The 11,388-nt window shown below is 36.0% G+C and overlaps 1 protein-coding gene across 1 annotated transcript in view; it reads right to left on the reverse strand.

The window, feature by feature from the left end:
* LOC107677546 (xin actin-binding repeat-containing protein 2-like) overlaps positions 1-10,678 on the reverse strand; it is a 33,262-nt gene extending 22,584 nt beyond the window's left edge. The window contains exon 1 of the mRNA XM_016472474.1: positions 10,022-10,678. Within this exon, the coding sequence (XP_016327960.1) occupies positions 10,022-10,207 (186 nt within the window). The 5' untranslated portion in view covers positions 10,208-10,678. The remainder of the gene's footprint in view (positions 1-10,021) is intronic.
* Between the last annotated feature and the right edge of the window lie 710 nt (positions 10,679-11,388).

Raw genomic sequence — 11,388 nt, forward strand, 5'->3', positions numbered from 1 at the left:
TATATATATATATATATATATACATAAAAACTTGGTTTTAAAAATCTATAATAGTATAAATAATACTAAAATAAAACTGGTTGTAAGTTACTATGAACAGTCTATAACAGGCTTTAAGTGTATGCTGATGACTAAATGTAATTTTTAGTAGTATGACAAGCTACTGTAGCTCATCCCTGTACAACATGATAGTACGACATAAAAATTAAATATGCTGAACTGCTAAACCTGAAATGTCCTTGGTTTTCATTTCAGAAATCTGGTCATCTTCGTGTGTTTGTGTGCGTAAGGGGATTTCCTGTTTTTGTAAGCACCACTGAGAGTCTCCCATTACTCTCCTGTCTCTGTGATAAGTGGACATATTTAGACACGAGTCACTGACCTGGAGTTAGAAAAACAAGACAGCAGGGCAGCTCTCTCTCTCTCTCTTACACACATACACAAACAGATATATAGCCATCTTTCTTGCTAACACAATCTGTTTTCCCACCAACAATTTTTAATGCACACACAGGAGATGAATGATGGAGGGTGACATGACCTGGAGTTAGAAAAACAAGCCAGCGGGGCAGCTCTCTTACACACACACACACACACACACAAAAACAGATATATAGCCATATTCTTGCTAACTTAAACAGTATTTCCACCAACAATTTTAAAACAAACTCAGAGGCTTTTATGCACAAACAGGAGGAAAGAAAGGATGATGGAAGGTGACAGGGTTTGTAGTCTGAACAAGGCCGCAGGTTAATCTACATAACGTGAAGACATGGTATGATTACCATGCACACATGAGATGACACAAAAACACATACCGAACATCCTGTGACAATGCGTGAACATCCAAATGTGTAAATATCTGAGTTATTGTCCCCAGGCCTTGACCGACAGTTCTGTTTTCTTTTTTCTAACACTAAAGGCAGCCAGAAAGAGTCACAAGGAGCTGCTTTTAGCCTGAACGCTACACATAGCACAGGGATAACTATAAAAGAGTGAGATGACAGCACCTAATACTTTCTACACTTTTAGCAGTATAGTTACTGTGTTTGTAGGGTATATTTAGCAGTAGCAAGGCAGTGATTAACTGTCAGCTAGCTTTAGCCTGTAGCATGAGTTCATCTCTATTTAAAACTAAATGTAAAGGAATGTTGTGGGTTCAAAACAAGTTAAGCTCTTTTGAGGTTTGTCAATGCAGTTGATTTCTACAGAAAATCATTCTGACTCGGAGCTTGGTTTATAAAAACAAACAAAAGTGCAGTAATACATTTACAATGGAAAGTAGTGTAGCGGTGGGACTGCTATAATTTGCGTTTCACCAACCGAATCCTGTGGAAGCATTTTTCTTATTGTTATAGTCGCTACATGGTGCATGTATCGTGCGATAGTTACCAGCTTTAAATGGCCATGACAGGAAAAATTGGATATAACTTTGCATAGATAAAGTCAGTAAGCAGTTTTATCACATTAATCTCATGTTAACATCTATAATGTTGAAATGGCTATACCTTGTGAAAAGGAAGTACACTTTAGCATTTACGTACATAATATTCTTAAGTTCTGCATGTCAATTGCAATTAAATGAAAATGTATTTTAGTTTGAATTCATAATAAATGGAATTAGCTGAACTTTAGACTGCTATTTTGACTTATGTTTAAAATACTGCATAATGTATTGACTAGCATTAATAGAAAACTAAAATATACTTTAATGTAATTTCTGTTGAAACTTGTCACAACACGTATTTAAATATATTTGTAATTACATATAAGTTAATAATAACTTTATATGTAATACTGAATAACACTTTAAATTATTGTCATGCACTTAACATGAACTTTATTTGAGTCAATATGCATCAAAAGGTGTACTTTTTAAGTATGACAAAATTCTTGAAATAATTCTTTAAAATGTAGGCTACTTCAAAGTGTAACTTTCAATGCACTTTAAAAAGTAAAAGTTTAATTGTTTAAAAAACTGTCATGAAAGTATATTCTCTTTAAGTACACTTAAATGATCTGCTTTTCATTCATTCATTATATTATCAGAAAGCAGTTTTTTGTTGTTTTGTTTTAGTTTTTTTTACATACTTTTAAGGTTTGTAGAACATTACATGTGCATGTTCAATACAATTAAGTGCACTTTTCAAGGGTATTCTTGTGAAACAGTGTATATTTTGACCATTATCCTGGTGAAATGGCCATAGACTGCCATTGTAAGAACACTTCTGGTATTTTCACCAGGGTGTATGAAGTGCTTCTCACTATTCCTTGGATACTGAACATATTTGCTTGAAAGAAACAAAGAGTGAAATAAGATCTCAAACATTGTTCAAACAAAAAGATATTTGTTTATACAGAGACCACATATCCAAACTTTGTCAAACAATGATTTCCTTTGCTCTGTTGCGCAAGAAGCATTCTTTGCCTCACTGAGGTTTTAGGCAGGTTAATGGAATTCCAAGAGAATAATTAGACTGTGGGAAAATATTGATTAGGTAGCAGTTCATTATGAGAGACATTTCCAGCCTTGCATTTGCTTATAGTGACATCTCCTGGACAGAATGCGCAACAACAGCTCTCGGCCTGCTGAAGGGTTAAAAGTGCTTGTTATGTAAACCTTGGATGAACCTAAATTAAAATCCGACAAGACTTTAAACAGGATGTGAGGATTTGTATTTCTTTTTGTGGCTAATGAATAACAGCAGGAGGATTTCATGTCTGAAATGAAAGTTTTTTGTCTCTTCTGACAGCCTTTAATCATGGCAGTCTCTCTGTATACCCTAACTGAGTAATAATGAATGAGAGAGACAGAGAGAAAGAGAGTGTGTGTGTGTGTGTACCTACTTAACCATATTTTGGGGACAAATTTGTACCCAAAAGTGAGCTAAACCTGACAAGATCTCCAAAAACCTCCCTTTGGGGACATCCTTATTTGTAAAACTGGTATAAAAATAAAGTAAACAAAGTTTTTTTTTAATTGTAAAAATGCACAAAGTTTCCTGTAAGGGTTAGGTTTAGGTGTAGGGCAATAGCACATACAGTTTGTACAGTATAAAAACCATTACGCCTCTATGTCCCCATTTAGATAGCTAAGTAAACGTGTGTGTGTGTGTGTGTGTGTGTGTGTGTGTATATGTGTGTGTGTCTTTGCAAAGGGATCATGAAATATTAATAACCCCTGTGGGGTGGAGAGGTCATGTTTCAGATAGAAACGATAGATGGATCTCTAGCAATCTCTCTCCTCTTCCTGTGTTTATCTAGCCAACAATTAGCCACTCAATCAGGAATACCAGTCACTTATTCCGCTCTTGTACAAAAAACCCCTCAGAATCAAGACTCAAGCATCTGATCAGACGGCCAGGCCTGTGTTTCACAACCAGGATGAAGAAATCTACAACTTACTCACATACCAAGTATTCTAGATTACTTCTGTTTTCTGTCAAGCACAAGCTTCATGCAGGCACTATCATGAAAACCCTTACAAAAATGTGCAAAATGAAAATACCATAGTTATTGGTACCCAGAAATGACTTATGTAATTTCTTTACAGAGGTTACCATGATGACTAATTCTCACTGTTTTATTGATAAAACAATCCCAGAATATCTAGTCATCTATCTATCTATCTATCTAATAGGTTCATAGTATGAAATAGTATATACTATTGTATATTAATTGTAAGTTGAACGTTTATATTATCATTTTTAATTCGGTTTAAAAATGGGTATTTCATTAGTTATATATACAGTATATATATATATATATATATATATATATATAGGTTTTTTGTTTGTTTAGTTTAGTTTTTTTGTTTAGTTTAAGTTTATCTAATAATTATATATAGTTGTATTTCAGCTTTCAATGGCGAAACGTTTTAATAAATAATTAGTTAATGATAATAACCCTGGTGACAACTGATTTTTGACTTTTCCAGTTCAGGAAAAGTTGCAATGCTAGACCAAACCACTGCAGTGGTTTGAAAAAAAGTAAGTAGCCTAATGCTGCCTTTTAAAGTGCCCCTATTATGGATTTTTGAAAATTACCTGAATGAAAGTGAATGAAAACATCCTGCAAAATTTTAAAGGAGACATATTATGCCCCTTTTTACAATATGCAGTATAAGTCTCTGGTGTCCCCAGAATGTGTCTGTGAAGTTTCAGCACAAAATACTCCACAGATCATTTATTATATTATTTTGAAAATGCCAATTTTGAGTGGAAACAGAAACACGCCGTTTCTTTAAATGCAAAGGAGCTGCTGCTCCCAGCCCCCTTTTCCAGAATAGAGCTGCGCCATTACAGTTTGGACCTGCTAAAAAAATCTGTTTTGGTTCTGATTATCATGTTTATCATGCTGAAATCATGCGTTTTAAACCATATTAGTTTAAACTTCTGATATAAAGGTTTTCTGAGAGCACACATCCGAAGCACACGGACAGAAAGCGGCTGTCACAGCATGTGAGTACTAAACTAAGTTCTCATTCACACACAAGTTTACATTAAAAACACATGAGTTACAAAAACAGTCGGTTATGTCTGTGAAGGTAAACAGCTGGGAAATAAATCACGTTTAATTTAGATCTGTGTGGCAGCAGCAATATACAGTAAATAAATCATTAAATCCACTGCTCTGTTGTCTCCTCTGAGGCTGGGACTGCACAGACCACAACAAAATTACCTCAACAACACGAAAATTAACCATGTTTTTTTGGCGTATTTATTACCATTTGTAATAAATAAAATATTAACCATTTGCCAGGGCCGGACTGGGATGCAATTTCAGGCCAGGAAATTTCACACTCATCCAGGCCACCCTAAAAAAAATGGGCCAAAATTGTACCTCTTGGGGTACAACAGCTTGAAACCTAGCAGTACACCGTACATATTAGTACCTTAAGTAATTCGTACCCTTAAGGTACTAATTTGTAGGCCTACCTATTAGGGCTAAAAAAGGAACAAATGTGTCCTTTAAAGGGTCCTGTTCCAGTGACAAGCTGTTGTACACCAAAAGGTGTAATTTTGGCCCCTTATTTCCTGTATATATCCTATAAATCCACAACAATTTCTGAAACCAGACAACCCTATTATTTATATGGCCATCACATAAAAAAAAGGTCTAAATCCTTACTCTGGAGCAGTGGCGGCTCGTCGGGGGAGGCAGGGGAGGCACAGCCTCCCCATAATTTTGAGGTGAAAATGGGAGGAGGGCGATTTAATGTTAATAAAATTCACAATTCATTTCAGTTCATGTCTCAGAATGTGTATTTTTTGTTTGTAATTTCACAGTTGTAATATCATAACGTGAAAGCGCCGCTTTTCTATCGCGAATGTGCCAAATCTGCTGATGTAATTGCAACTGCTAGGTGATAGAGAAGGGGAGGGGGAGGCCGAGCAAGCGCTGAGCTCTCGTGCCTCCGTTAGTAAAAAAAATTAGCCAATCAGCATCGAGTGTTCACGTTCAGTGCTGAGGAGTGTTGAGAAAAGAACCCTCGCAAGGGAGGCTAGCCTCCTTGTGTATTAAAACACAATTTCTAAACTGCCTAAATGTCAAAATTAGTACAATATATTTGTTGAAAAAGTCTAATACACTATTGAATTATTAGGCTGAGTGCCTGTTACTCCTATTATTTTTGTGTTGCTGTCAGCTCTAGTCTGCTCTCTGTTCGTGTAGCGCAGCGCTGCCAGTCAAGACTAACCGATTTATGATTTATTATCGAATGAAAACATCGGAAATTATCACTTTGGTACATTGAGAAGGCATAAATATAAAATATTAATAATAATAATAATAACTACAAAAATTAAAATAAATCAGCCGCCAGGCCACCGGGAATTCTCCCGGTGCTCCCGATGGCCAGTCCGGGCCTGCCATTTGCAACCACAGCTGTACAAATACCATGGTTAAACTATGGGTAATGTAGTAAATCCATGGTTAATTTGGGCATGGTTTAACTATAGTAACCATTTTTTGTTTTTATATAATAAATGTATTTATTAATTAATTAATTTTAATAGTAAAACCATAGGCTATCTATGGTTACTTTTTGTAAGGGAAGTTGTAAAAGTAAGTTAGCCAGCTTACATAACGTTTCATCTGCATGTGTTTTTTTCATTTGCAGCTGTCTCGGCCACCGTACATTAGCCTACCATGTTCCAAAAACTAGCCTATCTATTTTCTAAATGCATGTTACAGTGTAAACAGATATTGTAGATACTGTAAATGATTAATCAACGCATGTTTCATTTTCTTACAAATGACTACACGCTTGCATTCTGATCTGCCTCCATCCAATCAACGACCTATACAAGCAACCATGTCCCTATCTTACACTTCTTTCTTTTTGATAATCCGTTTCACTCTGATGTATGTCACAATACTGAAGAAAATGTGTATCGCTTGTGACAATGCATTGCAATGTATTTTGGCATAAAAACTGTTTACTAACTAACAGGGGGAAATCATTCCTGGCCTGATGATGATCAATACTGAAGAGCATTTATAGGTGAAATCTGTGGAATTCTACCGAATGCACTCTTAAAAATAAAGATTTTTCATTGGCATCCATGGTTCCATGAAGAACCTTTAACACTAATGAAACCTTTCCAATGCACAGAAGGTTCTTTATAGTTAGATTATTAGAGTGTTTTTCACACAAAGAAAAAGTGTTTCTTTTAAGAACTGTTCACTGAAAGGTTCTTCATCAACCGAAAATGGTTTCTGAATGGCATCACCTTGAAACCCTCCTTTTAGAACCTTTATGTTTAACAGGATGGAACCACACTGGGTGAAATGTGTTTAAACTCTAAACTGAGCTTGGAGTACTACACTTCTAGTGGTAGCTGATATCAAACTAGCATGTTTAAATAGGCAAAATATATAATAAATAAACAAGCAATGGGAAGGGGAAGAGTAGAACTTTGTGAATGATGGGCATTGCAATTCTACCACTGCATATTCCATGTGACTCTGCTCATTACAGATAATACACAGTGAGACTTTGCAACAATACAGCAAAACATAACTGGCCTATAGTTCCCAAAGAATATGATGATCATCACCACAACTTAACATAACATTCATCCTCTTCTTTTTTGACTTTAAAGCTTTTGTTTGTTTATGTGTGTGTGTGTGTGTGTGTGTGTTCTTGCATGTATGAGTAAACTCAATTACACACTTGAGCCTCTGATTACTCGTCATTACGCCTTTAAGAGCGTTTGGGAGGGGTTGCCATAGTAACCTGACCCCAGAAGCCATTGAACAATTACTCTTGTACTTTCTAAGAAGCGTTTAGGACGCTTTCCAGCATCTGAGTGTATTTAATACAAGCCTACACTCTGTGGTCTCAATCATGCTAATTCTATAATTAACAAGCATTTTCAACAACCATTCCAGCGCTGGTTGCTCTGAGCGTTTGGATGAACAACCAGCAGTCAAGTGAACAGGGATTAGATGGGTCACATGATTTCAGTGGGAAGTGCTTTTGCTCTAGTATTGATAGTTATGGTATTGGCCAGTTGTATTAATTGTTCTAAAATATTATATATGTAAAATTCCAAAAGAATATGTTTTGAGTGAATAATGTAATGTTTCACACCTTTATTGTTTTGGAAAAAAAAGATCATTTAACATGTTCTGAGCTTTTATGACAAACTTGCTCCAATATCGGGGTATGTTGCCATTAAAGAAATGGGAAATGCTTTCTTCAGTGAAAAAGTGGTCTGGTCTGAATCAGGAGAAAAAATCTGCACAGATCAAGCACCATTTACAAGCCAAAACTGTGCAAATTGCAAGTATGAGTAAAACCAAACCATGCTAAACTAATTAGTTCATTCTTCTTTCTTTATATGTCTATCTTTATATCTCTCTCACTTTCTTCTGTTGGCTTTACTCTGCCCCCACACACACATTACCCACATGCAAATTATAGGGTTATTTATACAAAAGCCAGTGTTGCGGAAAGAACCCCAAAAATAAATTTTAAATAACATAGTGAAACGTGTGTGTGTGTGTGTGTGTGTATGAGAGAGAGCACGTCAGCACACAGTTGCTCTGCTTCCCACAAGTTTATTGCCAGTAGCTGCTTCTGTTGTAGGTGTCTGTAGCTTTGTTGTGTGTGTGTGTATGCGCCGATGCACGTTTTCTCTGCATTTCCAGATTGTGACCTTTCTCTGTGAGCTCACAACAATTTAATTTCATGGATTAAATGTTCCTATGTAAAAAGGCCAGCAAAACAAGCTTTCCAGCACAGAGCAGTTTGCCAAACTATGAAAACTATGAAACACATAATTTAAACGGATCTTCTCTCTTAATCTACTGTCTCTCTCAATCATATCTTAATCCTTTCGTCTGCTTTTTCAGTTCTCATTCTTGTATCACTTATTTCTCATCCCTGTCTCATTAATTTTTCATTCTCAGCCATCCCATCAGTGTCACTTCACTGAACTGTGACTGTTGAACACTAAACTTCCAAACCCGTTCTTTGAAGTATGGTGAATTACAGTAGCACAAACCTGGGATCCCCTTGAACAGTTTACCCTTCTGAAAAGACCAACAGAAGTTTTTAATGCTGGTCACCATCATTCATTGGATGCAGATGTGCTGGTGTTTACATAGTATCACTATAAAGAATATGCTGGTTGAACAGTTTTATAAGCTGTTGTGCTGGTAAATAGCTTGGCTAAGTTCCAAACTTGAGCAGACCAGCATGGAAGCTTAAGCTGGTCTTCTGAGCAGGCTACCCTGCCAATGATCAGGTTTGAGAAATTGGATATGCTGCTCTGATAACATAGCTGACTAAAGTTTAAGTATGCTTTGAAAAACAAAATCCCAAGTTTATTGCAAGTTGAACCAAACCCTGTCCAGCTAACCAAGTCAGAGAAAGAACAGGATCTGGGTCACTTTGCTTTTCCGTTCTATTCATAATCTCTTATATTAGCACATTAGCACTTCACTTTCAAAAAGGACCTCACATATACTGTATATCTGAAAACTAGAAAGCAGTAATGCTTTAAAAGTAATGCATAGTACACTTACTGTAGATATACCAAAGACTGATGAGGGAAACAAACTGAAGCTCACAAAAGTCATTGATATGATCTCCAGATTTCTTCTGCAGACATTTGTCAGACTGGACAGGATGACAGATTGTTGGAAATTCATGGAATTACACTACCGTTTAAAAGTTTGAGAAGGGTATCACAGTTTCCACAAAGATATTAAGCAGTGCAACTGTTTTTAACATTGATAATAAGAAAGAAATCTTATTTCAACACCATATCAGCATATTAGAATGATTTCTGAAGGATCATGTGACTTTGCCATCATTTTGAAATATGTTTAATATTTATCATATTAATATAATAAATATAATAATATTTCACAATATTGCTGTTTTCACTTTATTTTCGATCGAATAAATGCAGCCTTGGTGAAAAAAGAGACTTTTCAAAAGTGTAAATAAATCTTGCTGGCCCCAAACTTTGTAACAGTAATTAATGTAGCTCTCTAACCTGATGTATGCTTCAAAGAACTCACAATCCTGAGTTTATTGTAAAACATCCATAAGTCATCTGCCTAACCAAGTCTTTCCATTCATTATGTTACTGCATGTGGGCACTTAAAATAAAAAGTACAAAAAAAGAGAATTTAAATACCAAAGAATGATAATGGGAAACAAACAGATTTCCAAAAACACCTCAACAAATATCAGTGATACAAATCTTCAAATTATATTTGGAATGCTTGGAAAATCAGATGTGAAAGTCTTGGGAATAGATGACTGACTCTTTTTAAACATGCAGCAACAGCTGTTTTTATAGTTTTTTTCTCTTCCTCTCTCTCTCCTCTTTCTCCATCTGCTCTCTCTCTTTAGTCATGTTGCAGCCACCAGCAAAATATCAGAAAAATTACATCTTGATGCACACATTATCTCTCTGCATCATCAGACAAACTCAAGAGCTCAATTTGTCTTCTTTCCATTCTCATTCTCTCATTCTTTCTCTTTCGCTCTAAAACTCACCACATGTTGCGTCGGCGGTTTCTCAAACATTTGCTTCAGGCTGCTGAGTGGGATGTCAAACTTCTCAATGCGCCTGTTCTCCCCCAGGTCCTCTTTAGCGTCCGCAGGCCGCAAGGCGAGAGGAGACAAACGAGTGTACTCTCCTTCTTTCGACACCTCGGGTCCATTTCCTGATTGAATTTCCATTGTTCAGGAAACCAGATATTCCAGCCTCCCCCACGAGAGCAGAGAGGACCACTACTGAGAGACTGGACAGAGGAAGAGAGACACGGTGAGAGAGAGAGGAAAAGAGAGCGAGAGAGGGATGTGGAGGAAGGAGTGCGTGGCACAGTTGTGGTGTCTAGGAGGCCGAACCAGACAGACAAACTGAGGACGGCCTTGAAGGAGGAGAAAAAGAAAGAAAAGAAAAAAAGGTCTCTGTGAACTCATGCTATGAATTTCCTTCCAGTAAACACGATCATCACATGCACACTCAGAATGCCAAAGTTAAAGGTTTCAAAAGTGTTGCAGTTGAGTAAAACATAATCACACAAACTCCTGCCAACAGGAAATGAACATCACTCCTGAACAAATCATGGAAACTTGACCACAGCCCTCCTCACGGCTTTGACACCAACACCCTTTCCTTTCAACACACACACATTTCCTAAAAAGAAAACCCACCCTGAGACTATATCCTGCACACAGCCATAAATTTCCAAAAAAAAAAAAAAAGCCATATACTTAAACAAGTGCAAATTAAGGTTCTATGAGGTCACAGGGAATCTAGAGGAAACACATGGTTTTTGCCAAACAAAAAAAATAAGATGGTACAATTGCAACTTACAAAGTCAAAATCTAGAGATTTTATCTTAGAATCACAACTTTATATCTCCAAATTACACATTTTGGTAATACTTTAAACTTTCTATTATGCAACTTGGACTCATTTAGCAGCTTATAAAAATGAGATGTAGTTCTGCAGTATCTTGTTTGCATATGATGAGAAATTAAATAACAATCATAGTGACAAAAACATTTATACATATTTGCAGTGCCTCATTTCCATACTGTAATCCAACCTTGCAGCATGTTTAGGAATATTGTAGGTTACATACAAGCTCTATTAACTGTCCGCAATAACCACAATATTTTGACAAAAATTGTTGCAAAAATAAAACAATTAGAATTTGACACTAATTAAAGTAAATAAATTAAATTGATGTCTAAGAGGCAGCCATTGTAGTGTGTTATGATCTAACATGACACAAAAGTTTTCAGCTACAATAATTTTTATACTATAGCCTTACTACAATTCAAAGGTTTTGGGTCAGTAATTTTTTTTAAAGAAATTAGTAATTTTTTATTATTATTAAGAAACTGCATAT

The sequence above is a fragment of the Sinocyclocheilus anshuiensis genome, unplaced genomic scaffold, assembly GCF_001515605.1.
Source record: "Sinocyclocheilus anshuiensis isolate Anshui unplaced genomic scaffold, SAMN03320099.WGS_v1.1 scaffold472, whole genome shotgun sequence".
NCBI lineage: Eukaryota > Metazoa > Chordata > Actinopteri > Cypriniformes > Cyprinidae > Sinocyclocheilus > Sinocyclocheilus anshuiensis.